At 40.5% G+C, this 16,591-nt stretch overlaps 2 protein-coding genes across 2 annotated transcripts in view; both read left to right on the forward strand.

Annotated features, from left to right (window-relative positions):
* The window catches only part of LOC108434583 (polyunsaturated fatty acid lipoxygenase ALOX12-like), a 19,885-nt gene continuing 3,294 nt past the window's right edge, over window positions 1–16,591 (forward strand). The window contains 9 exon segments of the mRNA XM_017709822.1: window positions 1–28; window positions 2,601–2,731; window positions 3,731–3,932; window positions 9,660–9,832; window positions 9,978–10,085; window positions 10,749–11,070; window positions 12,248–12,348; window positions 12,784–12,907; window positions 12,910–12,953. Of these exon segments, the coding sequence (XP_017565311.1) occupies window positions 1–28; window positions 2,601–2,731; window positions 3,731–3,932; window positions 9,660–9,832; window positions 9,978–10,085; window positions 10,749–11,070; window positions 12,248–12,348; window positions 12,784–12,907; window positions 12,910–12,953 (1,233 nt within the window).
* Window positions 14,983–16,591, forward strand: part of LOC108434653 (polyunsaturated fatty acid 5-lipoxygenase-like) — a 21,471-nt gene continuing 19,862 nt past the window's right edge. The window contains exon 1 of the mRNA XM_017709967.2: window positions 14,983–15,047. The gene's annotated coding sequence lies outside the window, so the exon portion shown is untranslated. The remainder of the gene's footprint in view (window positions 15,048–16,591) is intronic.

A 16,591-nucleotide genomic window follows, 5' to 3' on the forward strand; every position in this document is an offset into this window, starting at 1 on the left:
ATGGAGAAGAAAAAGGAGGAGAGGCAAGGTGAACAATCAGAATAAGTACATTTTGGAATGCAGAAAACCACTGCTGGACTACAGGGCAGTGCAACAACCAGCAAAGTGGGCTGAGAAAGACTTTCAGAACGTGCTGGACAACACAAAGGAGGGACAAAATACAAATAAGGAGATTTGGACCAAGACGCTTTATTGCTTGTGAATTTACATTGGTGCTGGTTCCTTAGAATTAGCCACAGAGAAATCAACCAGTCATTAAACAGTAAATTACTGAATATTAAAATAGCAGGCCTATCTCTGGGGGATTAGATACAGTGGATCAAACCTTTTTTTTTTTTTTTTTGAATATATAACATGCTTAAACAGGCAATGCTTTGCTCTGCAGGCACTTTATGACATGTTACAACAGAAAAACAGTGCGTATGGAGGAGTGTCATTGTATTATCTTGATATTTTCATGTTGTGGTCATATTTTAATAGTCAACTAAAACATTATTGTTATTAAACTTTATTTATTATACTTTATTGTTTTTTGCAAATATTCACTCATTTTGAATTTGATGCCTGCAACATGTTCCAAAGAAGTTCCAAAGAAGTTCCAAAGAAGACAGGGTCATGTTTACCACTGTGTTACATCACCTTTCCTTTTACCAACACTCAATAAGCGTTTGGGAACTGAGGACACTGATTGTTGAAGCTTTGTAGGTGGAATTCTTTCTCATTCTTGCTTGATGTACAACTTCATTTGCTCAACAGTCCGGGGTCTCTGTTGTCGTATTTTGAGCTTCATAATGCGCCACACATTTTCAATGGGAGACAGGTCTGGACTGCAGGCAGGCCAGTCTAGTACCCGCACTCTTTTACTACGAAGCCACGCTGTTGTAACACGTGCAGAATGTGGCTTGGCATTGTCTTGCTGAAATAAGCAGGGACGTCCCTAAAAAAGACGTTGCTTGGATGGCTGCATATGTTGCTCCAAAACCTGTATGTACCTTTCAGCATTAATGGTGCCTTCACAGATGTGCAAGTTACCCATGCCGTGGGCACTGACACACCCCCACACCATCAGAGATGCTGGCTTTTGAACTTTGCGCTGAAAACAATCCAGACAGTCCTTTTCCTCTTTGGCCCAGAGGACAAAATGTCCATGATTTCCAAAAACAATTTGAAATGTGAACTCGTCAGACCACAGGACACTTTTCCACTTTGCGTCAGTCCATCTCAGATGAGCTCGGGCCCAGAGAAGCCGGCGGCGTTTCTGGGTGTTGTTGATATATGGCTTTCGCTTTGCATGGCAGAGTTTTAACTTGCACTTGTAGATGGAGCGACGAACTGTGTTCACTGACAGTGGTTTTCTGAAGTGTTCCTGAGCCCATGTGGTAATATCCATTACAGAATGATGTGGGTTTTTAATGCAGTGCTGTCTGAGGGATCGAAGGTCACGGGCATTCAATGTTGGTTTTTTGCCTTGCCACTTACTTGCAGAGATTTCTCCAGATTCTCTGAATCTTTTGATGATATTATGGACTGTAGATGATGACATCCCATTGCGATTGCACTTTGAGAAACGTTGTTCTTAAACTGTTGGACTATTTGCTCACACAGTTGTTCACAAAGTGTTGAACCTCGCCCCGTCCTTGCTTGTGAACGACTGAGCCTTTCAGGGATGCTCCCTTTATACCCAATCATGACACTCACCTGTTTCCAATTAACCTCTTCACCTGTGGAATGTTCCAAACAGGTGTTTTTTGAGCATTCCTCAACTTTCCCAGTCTTTTGCTGCCCCGTCCCAATATTGCAGGCATCAAATTCAAAATGAGTGAATATTTGCAAAAAACAATAAAGTTTATATGTTTGAACATTAAATATCTTGTCTTTGTAGTGTATTCAATTGAACATAGGTTGAAAAGGATTTGCAAATCATCGTATTCTGTCTTTGTTTTACACAATGTCCCAACTTCATTGGAATTGGGGTTGTACATGTTTTACAATGACAATGTAGTATATGTGGTATATTACATTGGATTAGCATATTTTTTATTTAATTTTTGGTAGATAAGTTACATGTTTTAGTAGTGAATCATGTGTTACTACAATTACAGGAGAAGTTTTTAATGCTAGAATCTTTTAGCCTAAATTTTATTTTCAAGTAATATCAGAACACACCCTCATTTATCAACATAGTAACTTTACAAGGAGAAGGAAAAACATTAGTAACTTATAATTCCCCCAAGTATTTTTGGGCATTTCTATTGGTCTGTTCATCTGGAGTGTTCAAATTATGCCAAACGGTAAAAAAAAAAAAACAGAGATACAAGCTTGATGATGTATGGGGATTACACCTGATTGGCTAAGTCCTTTGTTTTATATCGTATATGCTGCATGTATTAGTGGTCTGTGATACACTATTAGAGCAAAAAGACAAAGTTACTGTCAGCCTGGTGTGGCTGTTTTTCTTCTTTTCCTTTATTCCGCTCAGGTTAACTGTGAGACGATTTCTTTTCTGATTATGCCAAAGGGGGACAGGGGAGAAACAGCAGATAGAAATTCGGTTGAAAAATGATTAGTATTCCTTTGATGTGAGTTGTGTGTCTATGTAGATGGAGTACACAGTGACACCTCTGGATACTCAGGCACTAATAACTATGTGTACGTGACTCTGGTGGGTGAGAAAGGAGAGAGTGAGAGAACAGTTCTGGACAACCAGGGCCTGGATCTCTGCAGAGGCACAGTGAGTGAGAGCGTGCGACTTGATGTACTGTTATGTGTGTTATGTGTATGACAGCTTCCTATGGCCTTAAACAGCAGGCTTATTATTGAGTTATTAATCTTAAAGTTAAATTTAATCTTAATTTTTCCAAATTCTCTTTATCTCTTACTTAAACTCCTTAGAATCACATGCTTGTTACATAATAAGGATTGTCATTCAGTAACTACAGGGACTTAAATACAAACAGGTTGAGCTAGTGTGTAATAACATTGGCCATGTAACGGGTTAAACAGACTGCCTTTGTTACTGTGTAATATATAAATAGCCTCTGTTATGACTGGCTGCTCTGTGTTCTACCTCATACAAAAAGCAATACAACCTGAAAACACCTTATAATTTTGCTATGAATAAGTGGTGCTAAACTGCTATAGACTGAATAGGCAGATATTGTGAATGTGTGCAGTTTTTGCTGCTTAGTGTGTATATTTACAGTATGTTTGGGAACTTCTTTAACATATTAGACATTAAATGTTCAGAGAGGTGGAAATATTTTTACAATTTTTGTCACCTTATAAAGTGATACACATAAGAGGGTAAATGAAGTAAGGGAACACATATCCCTTAGAGCAGTGGTTCCCAAACAAGTCTTCAGTGAACCCTAAATGTCCACATTTCTGTTCTATCTCTATGCACTGGAGCAAAAATGTGAAGTTTCTGGTTGTCCCTGAGGGCCAGTTAGACAACTACTGCCTTAGAATTTAAGGACTTTTCAAAAAAGCATTAAATGTGCTGGAAGGTGGAAATGTTTATTTCAATATGAATCATACAAAAGCAGCTGCAAATATTTGTTATGTGATGAGATAATCCATAACCAGTCCTTTTGTCTTTATGAAGCCAATATGAAAACATTTGCCTCATAAAGTATAACGAAAGACAGCTAAAGTATGACTGCAATAACTCCTACCTGCAGGTTACTTATTGTATTACCTGTATAGCATGTATCTCATCTTTCTCCTCCAGGTTGATGACTACATAGTGCAGAGCTCAGCTCCTCTGGGCCGTGTTCTGCTGGTGCGTTTGGAGAAGCAAAGGTACTGGGTGGAGGATAACTGGTTTTGCCGCTACGTGTTGGTGACTCCCACAGGAGGGGGTGACAACCAGACCTTCCCCTGCTACTGCTGGCTGGTGGGGGATGTGAAAGTGGAGGTGCGAGAAGGCACAGGTCAGTCCTAACTACAGATATGTTTTAATCAGAGACTTTGTTCTTGGGGAGAAGTGAAGACACAGTGATCTCTGCTGGTTTGATTAGACGCTAGAGGGCGCTCACAAACAGTGCGAAATGAATGGGGGCCTATGGAGCAGCATTGTGCATTGAAGAGAGTGAATTGTTACTCACTTTTTACATATAAATGTTTTTCTTTTCTCAATACTTGATACTGTAAAATGATTTTAAACACCAGCTATAGGCCTTTGTAACAGTGGCTTATTCATACTAATGATGTCAGGAAGTGGGAACTGTAGATAGAGCGGTTAGATTTCACAAATTTTGGAATCAGTTCCAAGTAATAGGAATTTATGGAGTTGATTCCAAATCTCCTGGACTCAGGGAATCTCCTGGACTCAGGGATCACCTCTCAAACCTAGTAGTTGATTTTAGAAACCCAATCAGGGCTGCCATCTTAACTGGAAGCTAAAAGAGGTGTTCCTTACTGAACTTACATGAGACGCAATTTGTTTTGCAAATCTATGGGAGAGAAATATTACAGGTCAGAGTATTAAGCCAGGGCTATTTGTATGAGACAGAAGGAAACCCTGCTTCTCTTTCTCAGCCTGTATGTCATGTTCAAGATCCAAACAGAGAATTACAATCAGCACCAATTGAAGTCTGGTCTTAACAGCACAGTATCAGAAACACGGTCTGGTTTTTTTAAGGGTCGGCATATTAGCAACAATATAAGATTAATTTTAGACTTATTATGCATATTAAGTACACTCTAAAGCTATTATTCTGCTTTTGGACTTCTATAAAGCCTTTGATACTATTGAGCATACCTTCCTTTCAAAGTCCCTCCAATTATTTGGATTTGCTGACAGATTTATTGATATTATTAGTATGTTTTTATGAAGGAATGAATAGCTCTGTAATTGTTAATTTTAACACTTCTCAAAGATTTGACATAAATCGTGGGGTAGGACAAGGCTGCCCAATTTCACCCTATTTGTTCATTTTAGTTACAGAATTGTTATCATTAAGTATTGTACATGAAAATAGTCTGTAAGGAATTAGTTTTTGGCCGTGAAATTAAAATTTTTCAATTAGCAGATGACACCACCTTGTTTTTAAAAGATAGTGATCAGCTGTCAAATGCCATGAATTTAGTTGAGTATTTTTCTCAAACTTCAGGTTTAAAACTGAACAAGGCCAAATGTGAAATAATGTCTCTTCATGATGGTGCTGACACCTTGATGTGCAATATTCCAGTTAAAAATGCTGTTCAGTAGCTTGGCATTTATATAACAAAAACTCTTTCAGCCAGACAACATTTGAACTTATATTTTTAACCTCTGGCTCCAGAGGGATTTATCTTTATATGGCAGAGTTCAGTTATCTGTTATTCTGTTAAGTTGTACAGTCCTGGTTTGTTAACTGTAAGTCATACAGCGGTCAGAGATTAGGTGAAGCTGAAGTTAGCTAATTCCTCCTTCTACCTTAAATCATTCAGCTGCTACCATCGTGCTGCCACCATTTTGGTTGATCATTCAGCAGTGCTGAGTGCTGTGGTGGTTTGTAAAGAGATAACAATTAACATCGCAGAGAGGAAAACTCAGACTGTTGGAGAGGCGTGATTGGGAAGAACGGCCTGCCCAATCTAAACCTGAATGGTGAATTGTTATTGGACTTCTGTGCTAGGCATGGATTGTCCATAATGAACACCAAGTTCGAACACAAGGATGTTCATAAGTGTACATGGTACCAGAGCTCCTTGGGTCAGAGGTCCGTGATCGACTTTGTTGTCATTTCATCTGACTTGGGACCATATGTTCTGGAGATTTGGGTGAAGAGAAGTGCTGAGCTGTCAACTGATCACCATCTGGTGGTGAGTTGGATCAGATGGCAAGGAAAACTGATGGTCAGACCCAGTAGGCCCAAGCGAATTGTGAGGGTGTGCTGGGAACGACTGTTGGAGGCTCCTGTTCGGAATGATTTCAACTCCCACCTCTGGGAGAGCTTTTCTCATGTCCCGAGGGAGGTAGGGGACATGGAGTCTGAATGGACCCTGTTCAAAACCTAAATTGTGGAAGCTGCCAGGCATAGCTGTGGCCAAAAGGCTTGTGAGTGCCTGGGGGGGTGATAACCCAAGAACCCCCAGGTTGACACCAGTGGTGAGGGAGGCTGTCAAGCTGAAGAAAGAGGCCTTTAGGGACTGGATGGCCCAAAGGACTCCCGACTCAGCAGAGAGGTACTGACAGGCAAAAAAGGTGGCAGCCGCAACGGCGGCAGAAGCAAAATCCAGGGCATGGGAGAAGTTTGGCAAAGCCATGGAAAAAGATTTCAGTTGGCTTCAAGGAGGTTCTGGACAACAGTCCGGTGACTCAGGAGTGGTTGGGGGGGCTGTGCCCAAGCTGTATTTGGCAAGGGTGGAGAAACTCTGACTTCAAATGAGGATGTTATCGGTCAGTGGAAGGAGCACTTTGAAGAACTCCAAAATCCGGGAGACATGCCTCCCTCACAGGAGGTGGGTCAAGCTCCATTTCTCTGGTGGAGGTCACTGAGGTAGTTGGCAAGTTGGCAAGATGCTTAAGGCTCTGGATATTGTGGGGCTGTCATGACTGATGCGCCTCTGCAATATTGCCGGGACCTCAGGACCAGTGCCCTTGGACTGGCAGACTGGGGTGGTGGTCCCCATTTTTAAAAAAGGGGACCGGAGGTTGTGTGTGACAACTATCAGGGTATCACGCTGCTCAGAGAAAAGTCTGTGCCAAGGTGCTGGAAAGGAGACTCCGACTGATTGAGGAGGAACAATATGGATTCCGTCCCGGCCGTGGAGCAATGGACCAGCATTTCACCCTCTCGCGGATTGGTGAGGGGGCATGGGAGTTTGCCAACCCAGTCTACATGTGTTTTGTGGATTTGGAGAAGGCTTACAACCAGGTTCCCCGAGATATCTTGTGGGAGGTCCTCCGGGAGTATGGGGTACCAGGGCTACTACTCCGGGACATTCGATCTCTGTACTCCCAGAGTGAGATTTGTGTTCTTATACTCAATATTAAGTCGGACCCTTTCAGTGTTAACGTTGGGCTCAAGCAGTGTTGTGCCCTGTCTCTACTCCTGTATGTGATATTCATGAACAGGGTGTCAAGGCATAGCCAAGGTCAATTATGTGTGGAGGCCGGAGGGTGGCGTCTCTGCTATTTGCAGATGATATTGTTCTTTTGGCTGAATCACATGGATGCCTCCAGCGCTCACTGGTTTGCAGCTGAGTGTGAAGCGGTTGGTATGTGGATCAGCACCTCCAAGTCTGAGTCCATGGTCTTAGCACAGAAAAGGATAGCATGCCCACTCCAGGTAAGGGGAAAGGACTTGCCCCAGGTGGAGGAGTTTAAGTATCTCGGGGTCTTGGTCACGAGTGATGGGAAGAGGGATTGTGAGATCGGCCACAGGCTGGGACAGGCAGCAGCAGTAATGCGGTCACTCTACCAGACTGTAGTGGTGAAAAGGGAGCTGAGACATAAGGCAAAGCTCTCTGTTTACTGGTCGGTCTACATCCCGACCATCACCTATGGTCATGAGCTGTGTGTAATGCCCGAAAGAATGAGATCGCGAATACAAGTGGCCGAAATGAGCTTTCTTCATAGGGTGGCAGGCTACGTATTATTTGATAGGGTCAGGAGCTCGGCCATCCGGGAGGAGCTCAGAGTAGAGCCGCTACTCCTCCGCATTGAGAGGAGCCAGCTGAGGTGGTTCGGGCATCTGATTTGGATGCCCCCTGGCTTGGGGTCCCTGGGAGTGAGCTGAAGGAAGTTGTGGAGGACATCTGGGATTTTCTGCTCTCCCAACTGCTACTGCGACCCTATCTGGATTAAGCAGTTAACGACGACGACAATGATGATGATGATGATGATGAAGTGATTTCATTTTATTTGTCGTTGTATTGACGACAAATGAAATTTCATGTCTCAAAGTACATACTAGCACACTAATTAGTATAAAACCTATATATATATATATATATATATATATATATATATATAAATTAGAAATAGAATTAATTAGAAGTGAACTCATTAGTGTGGTAGGTGAAGTACAGAAGTGTGCGGTTTGGGACATGGCATTAGATCAGCCAGTGAGATGCATTTAAAGAGTAACTCCACCCCTGCCTCAACAATCAATGCTAAAAAATGGGTGGGGCACTGCAGTGATGTTCGGGTTGGAGGTAGGGCTGGGAGGAAAACTGTGCCCATGAGGGAAGGTGTTTCTGATCAGGTGGTGCATCTTGAACCTTAACAGTATGAGCCACTGACTCAAACCGCCGAAGAGTTAACATAGTACCAGAAAATTATTACCAACGAGCGGCAGAGGCTTCTGAACGAGAGAACATTCCCTAAAACCGTGACAGGTAGCTTCTGATTATCTGTTCATCAGATCCATATTCAATAAAAAACCAGTCCTGGTTTCCAAATTAATAAAGTGGACTTCTTTCAAATTTGTCTAAGTTTCATTCAGTTTGACATGAGAGAAATTAAGCTTCTATCTTCTGACCTGAGGGTGGTCAACTCCCTCCATTGTTTGTCCTATCTGCTGATCTGAGGTGGTCAACTCCCTGCATTGTTGGTATGGCCCTTTGATTGCCGACCATAAGGTCACCTTCCAGGGTGGCAACCATCAAGGGTTGAGCTGCATTTCCTGTGTGTCAATAAAGTCAAGCCTACGCTGAAGGTCTTCTGACTTCTGAATCCTGAAAGCTGAATTTCTAACAGACGTCTAGGTCACAGACTGCATCACCGTTCATACAGGGTTTGGTACAGTGGCCCTTAAACTTTACATTCTGCATGCATCTCATGGCACTTCCTGGTGTTTCATCCAATTCAGTTCCCACTCAAATTCCCGTTCCCCTTCATAAATCAAACCCTTGGCGCACAGTCACTGAACAGAAATCAACAGCAAGCAACACTGAAACTACAGAAAATGGAAAAAAGTTCGAGAACAGCTGTATGGACAAAAGGTTGATATAGTTTCCTGAACGATTTTACTTTCCGTAGTTCCAGTGTTGCTTGCCATTGATGCCTCTTTAGTGACCGTGCATGGCTGAGGGTTTGAGTTGTGAAGGGAAACATGAATTGGATGCAACAGCGACAGCTTTATGGAAACCATAAAGTCCCATTGCTGGTGTAGTATCCATTATTTACCCAGTTATTTCAATAATCACCAAGATGACTATTTTCAGCTTAGCAGTTCATACTATGATCAGCTAGGCTTCTTGCATGTAGTTCAAAACAGTGATGGTATTTGCCAGACTCTCTTATCCAGAGTGAATGACAATTCAATCATGTTATAGTAGGTAAATGGAGTGTTTGGAGTCTTGCCCAAGGACTCTTATTGGTATAGCATGGGGTGCTTGCCTTGGTGGGGAAATGAACCCCCAGGAGGGCAGCAGTGTTATCCTCTAGGCTATGACATTTGGAGCTTGATTGTTCATCAGCCATACTGGTTGATCTGTGGTGCTGGATTTTTTTCACATTTCTAGTTACACACTACTAGTGATTTTTTGCACATCCTATTAAAATGAGAACATGTTTTGTTAAGCTGCTCTGGATAAGAGCGTCTACTAAATGCTAGAAATGTAAATCTTAAGAAACTTTTTGTCTCATTCTTGAAATGCAGCAAGAAAATGTGTTAAACTGGATGCAACATCTTGTAACACTAATTTAGCTTCATGCTTGTGATCAGAATACACTATGAAACACTGGAAGGAGGACTGGTTTTTCGGCTATCAGTTCCTAAATGGCTCTAACCTGAGAATGATCGGAAGGTGTAGGATATTGCCGTCTAACTTCCCTGTCTCTGGTGATATGGTACAGGCCTTTTTAAGCCCCAACACCACCCTGGACAAAGAGCTCAAGGTCAGGTTTGGTTAATCTTCTGTAATGGATCAGACTTGACCAGCCAGTACATCTTGTAATCACGGTACATTAATGTTACATATTAGCATGTAATACTGTACTAGTACACTGCAGGCTATAAGACTGTCTCTCTGTCTTTGTAAAGGCTGGAAATATGTACCTTGTTGACCATGGCATAATGGATGGTGTCCCTGTGAATGTGATCAGAAATATAAAGCAGCACATAGCAGGCCTCATTCCCATCGCCATACAGGTAAAAAAAAAGGGAAATGAGCTTGTTTTACTTAATCAATATTTGGATATTAATTGCAATATACCATGTCCTGCCTACTAATGCTTTCTCAGCCACATGTCTCTGTGGGAAGACTGCAAACCCATTGCCTTTCAAAGCAGCTGAACGTTTGCAAATATCTTGCTCATCCTAGTGGGAAATGATAGCACACAGCTCAGTTTTTAAGAAAATGCCTACATTTGGAATGTTTTATTGAATTAAAATTGTATGAAAGGTGACACTGTTAGATCAGGCATATTTTTTTTTTGTGTGATAGAAATTATGTTAGTGTGCTGGCAAATTTGTAGTTGACATCTCAAAACCACACAGTTTCAATAAGCCACAGTAACACAGTTCTGCTCAGTTGCAATTTAGATCTTAAAACTGAATGTGATTTTTGCTAATGATCTCTAAAACTCATCAAACATTACAACGGTTGTTATGGGAGAAAACAATTGTGGAAGGAGCATGGATGAGTCAATTAGAATTTCTGTTGAGCCATGGGACCCATATCATAGAAAACCAAACTTTCTTTGTTTTTTTGAACAGAACTAGTTTGATGTACTATGTAAACATTGTTAACGTTTCAAAATAAACCATTCAGTCTTCAGTCCATACAGTCCAATATCAATCCTTCTCAGAATCCTTGAACAGAATCCCAGCCGAGATACACTGATCTACCTCCCCAGCGACCCACCCTTTGCCTGGCTGTTGGCTAAAATGTGGGTCTGTCATGCAGAGTTCCAGGTGTTCCAGGTGCACTACCATCTTTTGCACACTCACCTTGTAGCTAGAAATGAATTTCTCTCTCTCTTGCTCCATCTCTCTTTCTCTTTCCTCCACAGTTTTGTCTCCAGAATGGTGTCTCTGTACTATAGCAGTGACAGTGAAGTGCAGCAGGACACAGAACTGCAGGCGTGGGTTAAGGATATAGTGGATGAAGGCTTCGTAGAGCTGCCTGAGATTGGTCAGTTTCCAAAATGCAACAGCAGCACACCACTGCTGTCAGACCAATATATTTGAAGCCTAATCCCTATCTGTCATCAGTTGCGCAGTAATGAACCAGTTTTTATTATTTCCCATTTAAAAAAAAACAAAACAAAAAACAGCAGCAAACAACCCCCACCCCATTCCAGCCCCGAGCCACACACGTATGGGACTTACGAACAAGAACCGAACATAGGTACAGCGTAGGAGACATGAAAACATGACTTACAACATTCACAAGTTAAACACATCATATAGTCAAGCAAGCATTAAGATCCTGACTCTAGATATTCAGTGAATCCATGTATGAAGAGTATAATAGTTCCAGATAGAAGATAATGTATGGAGCCAGCCATATTTTCTGAGACCTATGCGTAATGGGGAATTTAGAGTTATCATTAAGTAAATGAAGTTCAAGGTCCATTGGGAAGTACATTTTGGGGGAGAGAAAGAATCAATAACCTTCTCCCTAAAGGCATAAACTTTTGTGTAGTCCCACATAATGTGCATAAAAAAGTCCCCGTGTCCCAGAGTGGACAGAATGTACAGAAACCCATCAAGTGTCTTACTCTGGGTGTCAGATAAGTCCTGTGGCATATTCTCAGGTGGATGAATGGATGACTGGGGTTATGCAATGCCCTAAAACATTAGTCCCTGGAACATAACCCTATCCCATTCATTTTGCCTAGAAATATTTACAGAGACATGTGACATAAACTTAGATAAATATTGACAGGTAGAAGAAAAAAATTGATAAATGACAGTATTCTTTTGGGAGCCTCTTTAGTAAAGACAGTGGTTCTATATAGAAGCATGAACACTCAAAGAACAATTTTCATTATTAAATGGTTCTTTGCGTGGTGAAATGGTTCTTCAGATTGTTGGAGAATGTGTTGTGTATTGAAAAGTGTTCTATATAGCACCAAAAAGGGTTCTGCTATTGCTGTGATGTGAAGCTTGAAATAATAATAAGAACACTTTTTGGTGCTATATAGAAACATATACAACAAGAACCATTTCACCATGCAAGCAGCCATTTAATCATGCAAATTGTTCTTTGAGTGTTTATGGTTCTATAGAGAACCACTGTCTTTACTAAAGAACCATTTTTTTAACAGTGAATAACAGTGAATGTTCTTGTAATTCATGATTGACAGGACTGGCTAATGAAGTAAAGACAAAAGAGGAGCTGATCACTCTGCTGAGTGTTGTCATTTTTACCACCATGGCTCAACATGCAGCAACCAACAATGGACAGGTGACTGACATCTCTTTTTTTGTGACAGAAGCCCTAAACCACTTACCTATATTAGCTTTTTACAGCATCATGTTAATAAATGAATATTCAGTACGAAACAGTGTGTGGTAACTAAAAAGCTGTAAACATACGTTAAAAGTTAATTCCACTGTTTAAAAAAAAACGGGCACAATTAAATGGTTAAGATTTAAACTGAGTCATTCAGAGTTTCATGCAAAGGGCTCCATTCTAGAGAAAGCAAGTCTGAAAGTACACACTAGGAGCCAAACGTTTGAAGAGTGTGCCATCTCCAAAAGCTCCTTCAGAAAGTTTTTACTTGTAATGTTACATACTGTACATGCTACTTGATGCCTGAAACTTCGTCTTATGTCCTAGGGGTCGGCCTATAACATCATTTTTAAACTATTATTTTTTGCCTCTGTATTTCAACAACAGTTTGATTGGTGTGCCTGGGTACCCAACACTCCTTGCACCGCGTGCCAGCCTCCACCCACAGACAAGAACGCGGTCACTATGGGGCTGATCATCGACACACTACTGGACATGAGTCAGTCATGTGTGAGATGCCAATCACACGGCACTTATGAAGGGCTCAGCCAGATGCAGTGAGTCAAAATTTCTACAAAATAGTTGGAACGGCCTGTTTAGCCCTTAAAAATTGTGACATTACGTTTCTGTCATATTGCCCACCACTACTCATAAGGCTTGTGTTTTATTAAGGCTGCACTACGTACATTTTGGGAAGTTGGAGACCCCTGTGGTGAAATGTGTTATTCATAATGTTCATTGTGCTTTGGACCCCTTCCCCAGATAAGTCTGATGATTGTGAATGTGTTAAAAGAGGATTAAAACAGAACTGAGTCATAACTCAGTGAAAGATGTGTCTTCCAAAGATGTAAGTGAATTTTATGCTATTGTCATCATATCGCCATCAGTATAATGATAAATATTTGCTGTTGATACCAAAATATCAAGACCGGCTTTCTTTTAGAGTCTATGTGCATGACATTAATATGTAAATATGTACGATGTAGTTCAAAAACTCACACAAAATCCAAAGCCTGTAACTTTTATACAATTTTTTGCAAGGTGATGTTGCAGTAATGTAGTAATGCTACTTCTTTACATCTTACACAGTGCTGATTTAAGAGATCTGAACTTGAGGCTTTTGCAGAGAAAAGTTGATCCTCTGGGTCTGATTACATCTTAAATAATTACAGCAATTTCCTCCAGGTTTATTATAGCATCAGTATATGTATCCATAACGAAATGCACTAACACCATAATTGGAAAATACAGTAAGGTCAATTTCATTAGGCCTAGGATTGTGCTTAATCCATTAGATGGTGTTAACGTACTAGATATTCATTGCATTTATTCATTCGTACATTATAGAAATACACGATTCCAATCACCACATAGATTCCTGCAGCGATGAAGCAGTTGTAGCCAAAGATCGTAAACATTCTGCAGTGGGTTTTGCCTGCAAAGAGAAAAAGCTCATTTATTATCTAGATAAGGAACATTTCATCTTTAGCACTAAAATGCTTGAAAAACATGATCCAGATCACTGGCAAGCAGATTTATATAGTTTATAAAGTTAGTAATAGTTGGATTGTTACATTCCTAAAAGTAAAGGTGCCAAAAAGAGCAATGCCATAGGACAACTATATTTGGTTCCTTAATGATCCCTTCAATGGATGGTTCTTTAAATAACCATTTTCCTTGTAAATGAGATGTGCAAGTGTGAAGATTTTTTAAAGTTTGACGTAATGTAAATGTTCTAGAATCAATTATCCAAGCCAAAAACCATTAGGAGCATTTGTTTTTAAGAGTGTTTTCCAACTCATTCATAAATACAGATTCCACATATACGACATATCATATATAAATTTTTCATATATTTCAGCCATGTATCTCACACACACACACACACACACACACACACACACACACACACATGCACACACGCACACACACGCACACACATGCACACGCACACACACACACACACACATATATATATATATATATATATAGTTCTGTTTGAGAGTTCCTGTTCAGGTCTGTGGTTTGGTGAAATAAAAAGTAGAGCACTTGATTCTATGCTTACACAAGAACTGCTGATGCAAAGCAATATGGACTGAAAAAGGGGCCGTCACTATCTATGCTAGCTGAGATGTAGTAGAGAAGCAGCACTGCTATGTAGCCTTGGTTCAGTAAAGAGTTGAAGCTTGGCAGCATAAACAGGAAAAGTATCAGAATTATAATTCTCTGGTAAAGCCCTGTCCTTGTACTGCTTACACAACCAATTAACACCTTAGTGAGTTTTCCCAAAATCTCTGCTGAAGCACTGATGACATGTCTGTAGTGAAAGGGCAGGTTGGGTGGGCCTCTCTCAAATTACAGCTATTGTGAAATTTTAGAAGGCTGTGTTTCAGCCTATTGTACTTGAAATGGAGTTTCATCCAACCTTTAGTCATTGATGAGAGTACAGAAGCAGTCTAGTTTCATTGTGATGTGAAATGGGTTTGGTCTATATTGTGTTGCTGTAAAAGCTTTGCTGTCTTTTGGCAGGCAAAAGGCTCTGCATGGTTTCATCATGTTGTCACAAGGACTCCACTGTGACACTCCACTACATTCAGTAAAGGCATCGTTTGCATTCTGAGACTACATAGCTGTGGAAGATTGCAAAGAATGTAAGACTTCATTCTCTACAATGCACATACCGCACCTTTAACCTACTGCACATTTTACACTAGAAACCATCACACCGTTACAGAAATACAGTCATTTGGCTGCGTATTCACTCAGTCTACTTTCTATAAACTCTCGAAGAACTGCCTTGCACAGTTTAATGTTCCTGCTCCAAGCATACTTGAATTAACTCATCTATTAATCAGCCTGTATAAGTCACAGTTATCTCTGGTGATAACAATTGTATTGTGTATTTGATTTTATGTATCACTCATAGTGCACAATCTAAAAGCTCCATTAACACCACATTTGTAAGGAGAGGAGATATTTTATCATTTGAAATTACTGAAAAGCTGTTGTAGTGAATGTCATTGTGCTTTTGTTTTTTAAAAACATTCTTTACATATTTGTCATTTGTTGACAGCAAAAAGGTCAGAAGTGCAGGCCTGAACCTGTCAACTCAACACAGAATGTATGTCAAAAGTAAAATGTAACTTGTACATACAATTTGTAATTATCATGTAACTGCAAAATTATGTACAATGCCTTAAAATGCCAGGCTTATTACATACTAAGGCTTATTATACGGTAACTACAGCTTTGAAGGTTAGAAGATTTATACTTGATATGGGAGGATATTGGTAACCAGTTAAGCTGATGGAGGATGGGAGTGATGTGTGCAGTGGTAAAAGTGAGGACTCTGGCTGAAAGATTTGAAGCCGGTTGAGCAGTTTAACAAGAAGGCCATTGAAGAGAGACTTGCAATAATCAACGTGGGAGCAAATGTGGTGTTAACCAGCATTTTGGCACCAACGTTTTGAGCAGAGGGCGGAGGTGTGCAGTTTTGAAATGTACTCTTAGTGAGTGACTTACAGGGCTCAAATGAAAGTGAAGATTTAAAATTGATTGAAGTTTTTACTTTGGACACAGATACATTATATTCAGAATGTCTTTTCTCATTTTCTCTGAAATCAAGGGTATTTATATTTATATTGATATCTAGATGATGCTTGTCATTGGGCATGGTGACCTTAGACCTCTTGTGTAGCTGCTCCACAGTGTCCTTTTCTACTGGCAGGGAAGATTATACAAGCTGTTGACATGAGACAATTGAATAAATGAGTCAGCAATAGGCACTTTCACTGAATTCACTAATTGAAAGGGGTGTCTGGATATTTTGGGGACATATGTGTACTACAGCAGATGGAGGCAGATGATCCACTGTGGCGACCCCTAAAGGGAGCAGCCGAAAGAAGAAGAAGAAGAAGAAGATGTGTGCTACAGCAGATAGAGCACAAAAAATAGCAGAACTTGAAAACACTACTAAGAACCAACTAATCTATGTGAACCTCCGGTGAACAGGCAACTCAAAAGTTCATACAATGCAACTTCCTGTGTTAGGGTGTATATTTACCACAGAAACCCACAGTAACAGCAGAGCTAGTGTAGAGTCATATGATGATTAGCAGGCTTGACATAGGAAAGAGAAGTTCAGAACATCAGCACTTTCTTTTCAGGAAAGAATACATGAGAAAAAGTATGTTTT

This window comes from Pygocentrus nattereri, chromosome 2, assembly GCF_015220715.1.
Source record: "Pygocentrus nattereri isolate fPygNat1 chromosome 2, fPygNat1.pri, whole genome shotgun sequence".
In the NCBI taxonomy this organism is placed as follows: Eukaryota; Metazoa; Chordata; class Actinopteri; order Characiformes; family Serrasalmidae; genus Pygocentrus; species Pygocentrus nattereri.